The sequence below is a fragment of the Tursiops truncatus genome, chromosome 16, assembly GCF_011762595.2.
Source record: "Tursiops truncatus isolate mTurTru1 chromosome 16, mTurTru1.mat.Y, whole genome shotgun sequence".
In the NCBI taxonomy this organism is placed as follows: Eukaryota; Metazoa; Chordata; class Mammalia; order Artiodactyla; family Delphinidae; genus Tursiops; species Tursiops truncatus.
In genome coordinates, this window is record NC_047049.1 from 73,103,627 (window position 1) to 73,118,442 (window position 14,816).

General features: G+C 42.0%; 1 protein-coding gene across 2 annotated transcripts in view; it reads right to left on the reverse strand.

Moving 5' to 3' along the window:
* Nucleotides 1–1,938: 1,938 nt before the first annotated feature.
* BMS1 (BMS1 ribosome biogenesis factor) overlaps nt 1,939–14,816 on the reverse strand; it is a 46,120-nt gene continuing 33,242 nt past the window's right edge. For both annotated transcript variants that reach the window (XM_019935917.3, XM_019935916.3), the window contains exons 14-23: nt 12,485–12,558; nt 11,708–11,884; nt 8,349–8,537; nt 8,080–8,260; nt 7,820–7,878; nt 6,694–6,816; nt 5,783–5,930; nt 5,278–5,453; nt 3,017–3,178; nt 1,939–2,484 (exon numbers count right to left, since the gene is read on the reverse strand). In XM_019935917.3, coding sequence (XP_019791476.2) covers nt 2,254–2,484; nt 3,017–3,178; nt 5,278–5,453; nt 5,783–5,930; nt 6,694–6,816; nt 7,820–7,878; nt 8,080–8,260; nt 8,349–8,537; nt 11,708–11,884; nt 12,485–12,558 — 1,520 coding nt within the window. In that variant the 3' untranslated portion in view covers nt 1,939–2,253. The remainder of the gene's footprint in view (nt 2,485–3,016; nt 3,179–5,277; nt 5,454–5,782; nt 5,931–6,693; nt 6,817–7,819; nt 7,879–8,079; nt 8,261–8,348; nt 8,538–11,707; nt 11,885–12,484; nt 12,559–14,816) is intronic.

Here is a 14,816-nt window from a genome sequence, read left to right on the forward strand (position 1 = left end):
GTAAATCACATATGTGACAAAGGACTGCTTCCAAAATATATTAAAAACTCTCAAAATCAACAGTAAGAAAACGATCCAGGGCTTCCCTGGTGGCGCAGCGGTTGAGAGTCCGCCTGCCGATGCAGGGGACACGGGTTCGTGCCCCGGTCTGGGAAGATCCCGCATGCCGCAGAGCAGCTGGGCCCGTGAGCCATGGTCGCTGAGCCTGCGCATCCGGGGCCTGTGCTCCACAACAGGAGAGGCCACAACGGTGAGAGGCCCACGTACCGCAAAAAAAAAAAAAAAAAAAAAATGATCCAAATAAAAAGTAGCAAAAGACTTGAACATAAACTTCACCAAAGAGGACATAGTATATGAAAGGCAAGTACGCATATGCAAAGATGCTCAATATTATCAGTCATTAGGGAAATGCAAATTAAAACCAGTGAGATGGAATGCAAAATGGTACAGCCCCTCCAGAAGACAGTCTGACAGTTCTTTTAAACCATATGACCCAGAAGTGCTACTCCTGGGTATTTTTACCCTGGAGTAATGAAAACTTATGTTCACACGAAAACCTCTACACAGATATTTACAGCAGCCACATTCATAACTGCCCAAAACTAGAAACAACCACAATGGTCTTCCACTGGAGAATGGATAACCAACTGTGGCCTGTCTGTACAGCTGGTAACTATTTAGTAATCAAAAGGAATGCACCATTGATACACAGGACAATTGGGACGAATCTCAAAGATATGATCCCAATTTCAAAAGATTACATACCGTATTGTTCCACTTACGTGATATTCTTGAAATGACAAAGTTGTAGTGATGAAAAACACATCAGTTTTTTTGGTAGTGGGGAGTGGGGAAGCGGGGAAGGCTTGGGTTGCATAGCATGAGGAAGTGCTTTGGAAAGATGGGACTGTTTGGTATCTTGATAGTGGTGTTGACTACATGAATATATAGGTATGTTTTAAAACCTACATAAAGTGTTCAAATTCACAGACCCATACAACTCTTTAAAATGGGACCAGAAGGAGAAACAAAAAATTTAAAAATCTGTTCTGTACCAGTCACTTTGCATTTTGTCTCATTAAATCCTCACAGACTGCCAGATTAGTTTATCATCCCCATATTACTTGGGGATGATAAACTAATCCCCATAAGAAACTTGAAACTCCAAGATACTCAGGAACTTACCCAGTCACACCATGAAGAGTGGCAGAGCCTGGAGCCCTACCCAGACCCTCCCTGCACCTAGCACTGGGATGGTCAAGTCTGCAGGAAGTAGTTTAAGACACTGGGAAAGACAGGCTGCCCTCTTTGTTCATGTCACTTACGTGTCTGGCTTCTGTGCACAGCCTTGCTAAGCTGGACCTGCTCAGCTTTTAGTCAAATGGACATCTCGGCAGGATCATCTGGGCTTCTTGGGCGCTGGCCTGCATATGCGGATTGGACTTGGTGATGTTCTTTGAGGTAGTGAAGATACTGAGGAAAGAACGCTGGACTAAGACCTGACTGTTTCATCTTGATCCCTTCCTATTCCTAGAAGATTCTACCCACTCCCACCCAGCAAGGTGTTGATGGCTCTCAGGCATGCATTTTAGACCCAGAGGGTATATCAACATGAACTTCAGAGAGAATGCTAACTACCTCCACATATGTCATCCCTAGTCTAAAAGCATTAAAACAGTATTTACTGTTAACTAGCTATTATACGAACTTGAAAAACATGTGAAATAAGATGTAAAATGTCCATTAGGGTCAATAATCAAAGAATATAACATATGACAGACAAAAAAATAAAAATAACTATATATCCTTCTCTAAAATTTTACCTTAATGCTGAGGATTCAAGTTAATATTTTTTCCCTTCTGGAAGACTCATCATGAAGGTAGTAGAGTAAGCAATTATCAAGCATTCATTCCCTAATGAAAACTACTAAGCCAAAATTAACAAGAAAATATTTTAATGATACTTTTGTAGCACAAAATTAAACTGAGACAGGTAAGAGGAATGTGAGGGAATCTAGAAAACCATCAATTATGTGGCTTTATTGTGACATAACCCAGATGTTGAGAATGAACAGGTGTCCTATCAGCAGTCTCCATTTCTCCTCTCAAAGGCACAGTCTAGGCAATATATCCAACAAAGAGGTTGTGCTTAGGCTCCAGTCCCCTGACTTGTTATTTAAAAGTACTACAATATATGAAACCATTTATCACTGCAGATTCAAATGACTGTCTGTCTGTCTGTCTGTCTGGAGATCACTTCAATTGCTCCTCAGGCCCCTTCAGGCTGGACTTCTGATTTCTTCTTTCTTTCTGACCCTGAATTCGGTAGAGCTTCTTCCTGAGGTCCTTCTGTCGCTTCAGTTTCTCTTCTTCCTCCTTCTGCTTCACTTTGAAGTGTTCTTTGTTGTGCAGATGCCGTTGCTCCTTGGCTTTCTTCATCTTCTCACTGTGCACTGTACTCAGAGCATCCAGCAGCGCAAGGATCTGACAATGGCAAAACCCAGTGAGCATCAGAATATTCTTACAGCTACAGCATGCTTTCCTTCTAAGTTTCAGGAGGCCTAAACACCACAGCTGATGGCATCAAAGTTACAATCAATTCATGATCCAAATGAATATTAACCTAGTGAAAATTTATCCTGAACTAGGAAATTATAATTTGCATGGAAATATAAGTAGGAGCATATTTACTTAGTAAAATACTTAAATAATGGCCTTGACCACAAAACCACCTTTGTTAAATCACTCTGTGGATACTCTGTACAACTAAGAGCGACTTGCCAGCTGTGTGCCTATTATTCCCCATTAAAATGCATAAGGCAGAGCATGACTAAACAAAAGAAGCGAAATGGACTCCGGCCTTTCTTCTAACTTCCAGATCAAGTGCCTTGAATAAGTCTGGCCCTTATCCTTTCCTAATGAAAAGTGAGAATGCAGTAAAAATGCCACGTGTGTTACTGAAAGCATTATTTTCACATCTAAATGCAACATGCTGGAAGCCGTCCATCAACAGTACCTTCCTTTCATGAGGCTCCCGTACGACAGCTGGTCTCAGTCTGTCCTTCGGAATCTTGCCTGCCTTTGCTTGGGTCTTGGGCTTGCTCTTAAATGGCAGGGCCTTCTGCAAGGCTTTTGGAATGTGCAGTGAATTAAAATGTTTCTTTTGCCTCACAATTGGCTGAAAAAGAAAAATAACACAACGACTGTGACATATATTATGATCTATGTACATTTAAAACTTGCATAAAATCTTCTCAATGGGTTGATTTTTCCACAAGATCAGTAACACCACAGTTTGCTGACCATCAGAAATGAGGACTCAATCATCCATCAGATATATATTGCCTCAATGGCCATGCACAGCTGCAAACAAAACAAAGGAATATATAGAATATACATATTTACAATTCTTCCAAGAAATCAACTGTGCCCATACCTACAGTATGGACGATAGGATCTCAACAGAGCAGATGAAAAGATCCAAAGTTTCTGTTAATGAAAAACTCTGGCCTTATCTTTGGGGCACTGAGACGGTTTTTTCTAGCCTAACAAGAATAACTAGCTTTTCATCTTGACTATAAACCTCTCTGGATTTAAGGACATAGTTATTCCTCCAATGAGCAGCTGAAATGCCCCCATCCCTGATTCTCATTAAGAAGTTTAACTTTATTCTGTTTCTAATAGAAGGCTGGTTGAGAAAAGTGACATTTAAATGACTAATGAAGGCAAAACTCCTTCTACATTCAGTTTTCAAGCTAACCAAATTCTATGCTTAAATTGAGATGACCAAAATTCTTAACTTTCTCAGAAGTAGTTAATAAGTTGAAAGTTTTGCCCTAGACCTTTACCAAGGTCGACAACTATATAGAGAATATGTCTGCTGTATCTTTATAAATTTACTGTTAAAGACATCACCCACAATAATATTCAATATTCTCTGTTTAAGACACCAAAATATTTTAGAATGAAAGAAATCAGAGAAATCTCCTTCTCAAAAACAAGTAAGCACCACAGACTGGACAACAGGTACTATGTTCTGAAGTATATTTTAAGAGAAATTCATGGCAATGTGATTCAAATTTTATTAACTATTTTACAGAAAAACTAATGTCTGGAAAACTTCTGTTTCTAGCAGAATGGCAGACCGATACCCTGAATTACCCTCTTATTACAAAACAATTAAATCTCCTGCATTATCACAAACAAATCTTTTCGAATGCATTGTTAACCTGTGAACAAAATAATGGACGTTCTCAGAGACCAAAACTTGAATGAAAATGGGAATCCAGACAGGCACTGACAACTTAACATTTTAAAATACTGATGAGGCCAACTACTGGAAAGGATGTGGAATAACTAGAACTCTGATAAGCTGTTCAAGTCTAACCTGGTATTTCAGTATACTACAGGGATCACACACTGATGTTGAACACATGTACCCTGTAACCTGGCAATCCCACCCATGGGGATCTATGGAACGGAACTGTGTGCACATGCACACCAAACAAGTTGCATATAAGTGTTCAGGGCAGCATTTATAATAGCCAAAAATTGGAAACACTGTCCATCAATGGATAAAACCGACATTCTCATACAATGAAATTCTACTCAACAATAAAAACAAATAAATGTCTGCTATATACAAGAACATGGATGAATCTCATAATACTGAAGGAAAGAAACTGGGCAAAACAGTACATGGTATATTTTATAAAACTCAAAAAAAGGCAGAAGTAATTTCCGTGTCAGGGGTTGGGATAGCGGCTATCTCTGAGGTGGAGGTGGGGTAGTGACTGGGAGAGGTCACAAGGGGGACTTCTACTGTGCTGGTAATTCTATTGCTTGATCCAGGCGATGGCAACTTAGGTATGCTAAAATTCGATGAGCTGTATACACTTATTATTTGTGTACTTTTCTGTGTGTATGTTAACACTTCAACAAAAAGTTTATTAAAACTCAAAAAAACCCTTCCCCTTGCTTCAATAAGAATCAGTATATTAATGTTTTTCAAATTAATACATGTATATAGTACAAAAAAAAGTTCAAAAGAGGTATATAGTTCAAAAGAGGTGGAAAGTTTAAGTCTCCTTTCCAATCCACAGAAAACCACTATTACCACTTGTCCTGTGTTCCTTCCAAAACAGTCTATGAATATACAACATGTTCATTCAAATTTAATGTTAGACTTTCTACTTGAAAATTCAAACCACAAAAAACATTACATATGAAGCTTCTGGGTGACACCCATCTACAGAGCACATGGGTGATTGACTGTACCTTATACAGAGAATCCTTGCTAGTCTTTAGTTTGATGCCATGGGAGAGCCGGAGTTGACCAGTTGTCCGCATTCCTGACCAGGTGTCTTTCTCACCAGCTGGTTTCAACAAAGATGTTACTGGGTTATAGAAGGCTGGAACAGAGACAGGATACCAAGTTCTCATGAAGACAATGTCTGGAAAGAGAGGAAATTTACATTAACATTTTCAAAAGAAGATTCATATCCATCTCAGTAAACAAAAGAACAAAATATTCACTCCAAACTTCTCTAGCTGGTTGCACAGTATTTGAAGAGAGACTTCACCAAGTGAACTACTTTTGAGTAACACAAAGCTTTTACTGGGTGTGGCTGGGCGTGCTACACGAGATGCTCCAACTGGGGAGAGCTACAGCTGACGCCTGTTTCTAAAGACCTAAACTACCAGCTATAGTTCACACTGGCTAGAAATCAATAGTGAATGGTAGGTAACATGCTGTTAAGAACACACCACAAAGGATATTTACCACTCATCAGCAGTTTATCCTCAAAGGTGGCCCGGAAAGCTCCTTCTGGAGCCCGGAGCGCCTTCTTGATCTGTCCCCTTATTCCACTGACAGTTCGAATCACAGCACCTTCAAATTTGGCCACTTCCAAAGCAGAATTAAACATTCCCTACAGGTATATATATACATATATATATTTAAAAAATACATACACACAAAGTCAGATATTTTACTTCTTAGTTCATAAATATATCCTTGGTTAAAAAACAAAAAATAATTCATTGAAAGGTGATAAAAAAATCAACTCTATTTTTCCCCCAAAGGTGGAATTACTAGGTCAAAAGGAATACAACTCTATCTTCCCTGAAATAACACTAATTAAGACTCTATTGTGGGCTCATTAACATGTTCATCACTGCTATCTTTGTAGAAGAGAAGATCAAAAAGATATTTATTGGTCTGAACTGGCCTAGATGGCCTTTGCTGTCATCTCACAGGGCTTGACTACAGTTCATATCCTATTACTTAGGTGCACACACTCAGAAAATAAAGAGACTGCAAGATAAATGCTGATGGTAGTATTACGTTATAAGAACATTTTATGATCATCTTAACTCTGTGTTTTTAATGGAAACACCCTCTACTGATGAAATTTTCAATAAATGTTGCTCAAACTACCCTCCCATATTATATTGCTCTGTGTTACTTAAATATGCTCAGAAATCTAAAGAAGTAAACTAAATATGAAGAATATAAAATATAAAGAAGTAAACTAAAAATATCAAAGACCAAGTTTATAAAAGATTTCAAATACTTTTCTGAAAACATTAGAACTATATCTTAGACCTATATTAGAATATTTCATTCCTCCTTTAAAAATATACACATTTATAAGCATATGAATATACAGATATATATATATATATATATACCTTAATGAATGAAGTGTTCTTGAAAATTTTATATGGAAAGCCAGTTAGCTTTAATTTCTTCACAATTTTTATAGATTTATCCAGATCAAGGACAACTCCTGTGGCAGCTATCCGGAAATCAGCCTAAAAAGGAACCCCCAAAATGTGAATACAGGAATAATGTCAGCAAGAGAAGAACTACATTTCTCTGTAATGCAACAAATTACCAAAGTGCAATTCACTTACAATCACCTAAGAAAAAGTAAGAAAGAATATATGAACATGCAAAACAGTATTTTAACAAAAGCTATCTGAAACTATAATACACGTACGCCAAAATTAATGATGATATCTTGAGCATTTTCCTGAGGGTGATTTCACAGTAACACAGTTTCACAAAGATGAATGAATGAAAAGGAATAATGAAGATTTGGCTACAATGTTTGAGAAATTAAATTTTGGACATTAAGGATGGATTCCATTTGCCCATTATTCTGTTTTCTTTTCTGTTAAATGAGGCCAATAAAACCTGCTCTGATTGGTCAAATGAAGACCGTGTGAACATACCTTGCTAAACCAGATTACTAGGGGGTAGTCTTATGTCTAGCTGGTATCCAATGTATGCCAGAACCTAGTCGAGTGGTTAGCTCATGGTGAGCACTGCTTAAATATTTTTAGAATAATATTAAAAAGCATAAAATATAAAAGCATAAAAATATAAAATGTCATCAGTACCATTACAATTCTTCTATTTCCCTTTTCTCTACTCTCACACTTTACTTAAAAGGATACAGGAAAGGGCTTCCCTGGTGGCACAGTGGTTGGGAGTCTGCCTGCCGGTGCAGGGGGCAGGGGTTCGTGCCCCGGTCCGGGAGGATCCCACGTACCGCAGAGCGGCTGGGCCCATGGGCCATGGCCGCTGGGCCTGCGCGTCCGGAGCCTGTGCTCCGAGGCGGTAGAGGCCGCGGTGGTGGGAGGCCCGCGTACCGCAAAAAAAAAAAGATGCAGGAAATTTAAAAGCAAAGAGAAGTTTACTATAAATACTTAAAATGAATAATTTTCAACTTAAAGTTTCAGGTACATATTCCATAATCCAGATATTATTTCTCAAGCACAATCTATAAAATAAACGATCAAAGATAGTTACCATTATGCCACTGACAGACTGTATTGCCAAGAACCCAGTACCCTGCGGAGTGATAGGACCTTAAAGGAAACAGGAAAAAAAAAAAAAATACAGTGAACCACACATTCTAGATCCTGCTTTACATATATACTCCAATCCAAAAAAAAGGAGAAAAATCTTATGAATTGGGATTTCATGAAAGGAAAAAAGCAAAACTACAATGATAAAGCTTAAAAGATTTAAATTAACCTACAAGCAAGTTTATTCTAATCTCTTTTTACCCCAAAAGGTTGCTCCACAATGCATGTGCTGTGGGGTGTACTTCAGAAGCCTCTGTCTTCCATTGTGGTCTTCAATATAATAAAGTGGGATGGTCTGAAACCTCCTCCACCCTACAGAAAAAATGACTGGATCTCGGGACTTGAGGATTTTCTTATACCAACGATGTTTCTTCAGACGCATCTGAAAGGAGAAGAGATTTCAGTAAGATTACTGGTACAAGTATGACCAAAGAACCTCAATCGTTAAGCATACAGTGAAGGGTACCTACCTGTACATATCCAACATTGCCCTCACTATTGCCCAAACCACCCAAAATAATTGGGTAATGTGGGTCAAAGTTAAGCACGAATTCACAGGGGACATTTTCTATCTCAATTCGGACATACATCCCAGGTCGAAAACCCTCATACTGAACTCTGGCTTCATCATCTTGATCTTCGAATTCTGCCCGGTTAAGCTATACATGAGAGGGGGAAAATAAAACAAAAACAATTAAAAACCCATAATTCTGTTACTTTTAATAAATGTAAGATTAACATTTTAAAAAAAGAGCAATTTCTAAAGAAAGGAACCATGTACAGAATTATTTAGGCTTTATCCTAATTAAAAATAATATGTTTTATCTATACAGTTTGTTCAGGATATGCCCCAACTGTTTACTTCTCTGTTGCTCCAAGCTATACTATAGTAAATACAAACAACTCTGAAAGCAGCCCTTAATGTTGGTTGACGCTCTGAACTTCCCCATCCACACTTTCTTTTCTTACTCTCCCAATTATTTCACACTTTTTCTCTTTTCATCAAACACCCAGTTATCTCCTCCCTCATCCTCACTCTCAGCTGTTGACTGTTTCCTAATTCACTCAAAATTTAAGCAACCTAAAAGAACTTCCAGTTAGCCCTTCTACCAGGGTTTACACCCATATTCAGCCTTTTATTACAGCTCTGCACTGTTCAATATAGTAGCCACACATGGCTATTTAAGTTGAAATTAAATAAAATTTTAAAATTCAGTCATTTAATCACTTTAACTGTATTTCAAGTGGTCAGTATCAACATGTGGCTAGGTGGCTACAATATAAGACAGTAAGATATACATTTCCTTAATCACAGCAAGCTCTACTAGGCAGCTGTTAGAGATTATCCATGCCTCTATTTAATGCCAACCTTTACTTGCACCCTAGATCATCCACTCCTGTTGGACTTTATTCCAACAAATCTTTCCTGTTATTTCTCTCATCTTAAAACCTTTTGACTGCACTTCCTCTCACTATTGCCCCGTTCCTCCGCTTATCTTTGAAGCAAAATGCCACAGAAGTTTTCTAAAGTCTGGTTCCAGTTACGCTGCACATATTCTCATAAATCCCCTAAAATTGTACTTGAACCAATATTCCATTGAAATGCTTGCAAAAGTCACTAAAGGCCTCCATGTTCTTAATCCAGTGGTCAATTCTGTCTTCACTGTAGTTAACACAACAGCAGGATTTGAAACAATTTATCACTTCCTTCTACAGTGGTTTCCAGCATACTGCACGTCCTCTTACATTTCTTCTATCTCCTGGGAGCCGCGCAGCCTCCACTGCTGCTTCCTTGTCTCTGCCCAGTCTCCTGAAGTACCCAGTCCTGGTCCTCTCCTCTCCTGACTCCATGCTTACTCCCCAGGTCATTCCACCTATCTCATAGTTTTAAAAAGCACCCAGATCCTGAGTACATCACATTTAAGTCCCTGGCCTCAACAGCTCTCCAGAACTGACCACCTGACACTCCTCTTGTCTGAAAGGTATCTCAAACCTAACAGATCCAAACTTCATCTTCCCAGGTAGACTGACATCAATGAAAGGCTTTCCTCTTACTGATGACAACCCAATGCCTCCAGTAAGTCATCCTTATCTTCCCTCTCACACATCTCACATTCAATCCACCAGGAAATCCTACTGATCTACCTTTCAAAAAAAGTATAGCCAGAATTTGACTCTTTCTTTCCTCTCATCACTGCAACCCCCCACCCCCTCCCCAGTGTAAGTCATGTTAATCTTACTGAACTTGTGCCAGGGTAATCCTTTCAAGGGGTAATCAGATCATGCATGCCTCTCCTCTACTCAAAACCCCCGATGCGGGCTTCCCTGGTGGCGCAGTTGTTGAGAGTCCACCTGCCGATGCAGGGGACAACGGTTTGTGCCCCGGTCCAGGAAGATCCCACATGCTGCGGAGCGGCTGGGCCCGTGAGCCATGGCCGCTGAGCCTGCGCGTCTGGAGCCTGTGCTCCGCAACGGGAGAGGCCACAACAGTGAGAGGCCCGCATACCGCAAACAAACAAACAAACAAAAAACCCAATGGACGCCCATTTCATTCACAGTAAAAAATTCAAAGTTCTTTACAATGACCCACAAGGTTTTAGGTGATTTTATTTTATTATTATTATTGTTTGGTTGCATTGGGTTTTCATTGCTGTGCACACACGGGCTTTCTCTAGTTGGGGCGAGCGGGGGCTACTCTTCATTACGGTGCGCGGGCTTCTCATTGCAGTGGCTTCTCTTGTTGCAGAGCACGGGCTCTAGGCGCGCAGGCATCAGTAGTTGTGGCTCGTGGGCTATAGAGCACAGGCTCAGTAGTTGTGGCACACGGGCTTAGTTGCTCTGCAGCATGTGGGATCTTCCCGGATCAGGGATCAAACCCGTGTCCCCTGCACTGGCAGGTGGATTCTTAACCACTGCGCCACCAGGGAAGCCCCTAGGTGATTTTAAATTATAAATGGCCTAAAGCAAAGACTTCAGAACCAGGCTTACATTTCCTAGTCACTTCTATCAAAGGTCAGAACACACTTTGAATCACTATGTTATGACTAACCAGGAGATACTTCTTTAACTAGATGAAGACCTAGGTTGAGCAAACCCTGTCAGCTGCATTTTCACAAATCATATACTTAATCTGCAGAAGACATATTAGGGTATGCTCCCGTTTACAGGGATTCTTGGTGGCCCCACTTGTCAAAGCACATCTCAAACACTTGCCATCAACTGTACACATCTTTGCCTCCTTCAGAGTCAGTTCATCAACTCAAACAGCCTGCTCAGCATCCCCGGACGGCAGGGCCACACTATCTCCCTTTCAGCATTCCACAGGCTCCCTTTATCTTTGCATCTGACCTTACATTCGAAGTATCCTCTGAACTCTGACCAAGGTGGGTTTTCAGAAAACCATCCCCAGAGAGCACTGGTATATGCATAAGCCACACAGGCCAAGAATCACGTACACATTCAAATTATTCAGTTATGGTTCCAGGGAGTGGCAATCAGAATACTAAGGCAATGCTTGCATGTAAATAAACACACTGTCTCAAATCACTACTCTGTAAGATCCTCAAAAATGGTGGCCGTGTCTCAGCCATTTCTGCTTCCACAACGTTTAATGCTTGGTACAAAACAGACACTGATATTTTTCTGGTGAATGTCTGACTGAAGAAACAATTAGATAACTGCATGAATAAACACACCTATTTGCATCTTGACCTAGGAGCCCAAACAGGAGGCCCAGAAGCAGGCAGGGAGCAAAGACCTAAACAAAGTTACGTATTCACAGCACTATTACAGCCCTGAAATGAGGCTGATAGGAACTGAGTTTTCTCACCTGTGCTTGTTTCTGCATTTCTCCTTTAAGATCATCAAAGTATGTGTTTTCTCCTTCATCATATTCTGCATCAAACATCTCTTTCAATTTTCTCTTTTTATCCAAATGCTTTTTCTTGGCACTTTCCTCTGCATTGGGGTCAATTTCTTCTTTAACTTCTTCCTCCACATCTTCAACCTTAAATTTCCAGAAGAGAAAATTTTGTAAAAATTTGTGGAGAACTTCTTCTTTAAACATTAAGGCAGATTTTAAAAGTTCTATTTGAGCTGCGAAAATCTTAGTTGTGATCATCATGAAAACAAAATAAAACAGCCTTTGTCTCTAAATAACATGTACTGCAACAAGAGACATTTAGACATCTGCATTACAATTAGCCGCCATTCCTTAATATGGCTGGGAATGCCAAACATGAATAAAAATAATAGCAACTGTTCCCAACCCAGATGCTCCCAAATACTGTTCTGAAGAAATTTTAGGGAGAACAGGGAATTATTATTTTTTTAAAGCGGCACTTAAAATTAAGTGGAGGAGAATGATGGCAAGACAGTGACCCAGGAGCTAAAACTTTCAATGACTGAAGAATCATAACAAGAAGAAGAGGTAATAGGTATCACTCAAGAAAATTAACAATAACAAATAAACCAACAACTCTTGGTCCGTTCCCACCCTCTTCACTTTTAGGAAGGAATCCATCCATCTCATATGGGGCCTCTTGCAGAACATACTGACCACAGATCAAGGACCAGTGGCTGATGGCTGGCCATGGCCAGGTCATACCTGAGTATCCGGGCCTGATTTTCCCTTGTGCACGTCCCCTGTTTCCAGGTCTTCAAAGTCACCATAGAGCTCCTCTGGGAAAAGAACATCCAAATGACTCCCCTGTAAGTAGGGCCTGCATGTGACACTCTAGCACCACCCAGCACCAAGTGGACTATGTGCTCGGCATCTCAAACTTCATTTTTACTGTGCTTATTGCTGCACACCCCTAAAGAATCCCGCACTTACACAGCCTTCTTTTTCTTGTTAAATTTTGTCAGTATTTCATCACCTGTTTAGGTTAAGGAAATGGGCCCAATCCACTTTTCCATATTCTATTTCAAAATGCCACTTAGCCACAAGCTATTTTTCCAGGATAGGTGATGAACATTCTGTAGCACTGATGCATACAGAGGTGGCATGCATGGCCCTGCATGTCAGTCCCCAAACCAACAGTTCAAAGAGTGACTTGAAAAGTCATGGCATGATAACAGCACATATGAAAAAGAGTCTCAACAATGAGATCAACACAGCACAACCATGTGACATACCTAGGAAAGATCTGAGATTACATCAAATGCGTCATTTAGAGTAACAGTAGTATCCAAAACAATGTCAAGCCCATAAGAAGAGCTCATTAATTTGTTTCTGGAGCTCTAAGTTTAGTTATGGATCCTACCCTTAAAAGAAACAGGCAAGTTAAAACCCTGGGAGGCAACATTTAGAAAGGTATCAAAACATTTTCATATAAGAAAGAGCCAAAGAACCAAAGGACGTATAAAAGATGGGAAGATTTCATTTGTAATAAAAAACAAAAAAGGATAAAGTACTTAGGAATAATCCTAATAAGAAATGTACTAGAACTTTAGTTTCAAAATTTTTTAAGTTTTAATATGCTTTTTTTTTTTTTTTTGCGGTACACGGCCCTCTCACTGTTGTGGCCTCTCCCGTTGCGGAGCACAGGCTCCAGACGCGCAGGCTCAGCGGCCATGGCTCACGGGCCCAGCCGCTCCGCGGCATGTGGGATCTTCCCGGACCGGGGAACGAACCCGTGTCCCCTGCATCGGCAGGCGGACTCTCAACCACTGCGCCACCAGGGAAGCCCTAATATGCTTTTTAAAGGACACATGGAGACACAACTAGGGTGCCAGTGGGACACTGGTGGGGGCCCTCGATGCCCAAGGTGACAGGAGGAACCCCAGAGCGACTGGGTAGGACATGGGGGAGTGAGGGGGGAGGAGAAGTGGAGGTCGGACAGGAATGGCACCCCTGAGGGGTGGCTGGGATGGGGGATGGGTTCCCACGCCTAGAGGGACCCTCAGGGGCTCGGAGGATCAGGCATTTCCCCTGTCCAATTGGGCCCCAGGAGGCCTGCGGGGCTCCCGGGCCAGGTCCTCCTCCCTCCAAGGCCCCCTCCAGTCCGCGTTGATCCCAGGGGCATAGGAGGGAGGTACAGGGAGGAGAGGTGGGATATTGGGGCCCTCCAAGACCAGAGGATCAGGGGAGGTGCCGTGGGCGTTTCCCCCACCCACTCGGCCCTGGGAAGTCTGCTGGGCTCTCAGCCTAGTCATCCGTGCTCGTTCTCCAGGGTCCCCTCTGGCCTCATGGGTCCTAGGGGTGTGGGAGGGAGGGAGGAGGGGGTAAGAGGAAAAGAGGTGGACAGTGGGGGGGAAACCCTCTAAGACCAGGTCAGAGGAGGTGCCACTGGTGTTTCCCCAGCCCACTTGGGCCAGGAGGCCTGCTGGGCTCCCAGGCCAGGTCCCCAGCCCTCTGAGGCCCCCTCCGGGCTGCATTGGTCCTAGGGGTGTAGGAGGAAGGGAGGAGGGGGGAAGAGGGAAAGAGGAGGAGAGGTGGACAGGGGAGACCCTCTGGGGCCGGGGGAACAGGGGAAGCACCGTGGGCGTTTCCCCCGCCCACTCAGCTCCAGGAAGCCTGCTGGGGTCTGGTCCCCTGCCTTCCGGAGCCCTCTCCTGCCGTGTGGGTCCTAGGGGCATGGGGAGGGGTGGGGGTAGGGAGGACAAGAGAGGCCAATGGGGAGGGGTCCTCTGGGATCGGAGGACTGGGGGAAGGCGCCTAGCATTCCCCCTGCCCACTCAGGCCCAGTGAGCCTGCTGGGGTCCTGGACCTGGTACTCTGCCCTCCAGGGACAGAGGCACTCCTGGCACCTCCTGCTGTGTTGAGCCTAAGCCCCAACCCCCACCACCCTGCAGGCCCTGTTCCAGCCCTGTGGGTTCTAACCATAGGCCCCACCCACCACCTAAACCCTGTCCCTGCATAAGCCCCACCACCATAGCCAAGGCCTTGTTTGGCTTTTTTTTTTTTTTTAACTCCTCTTTTTTACTACTGCAGTTTT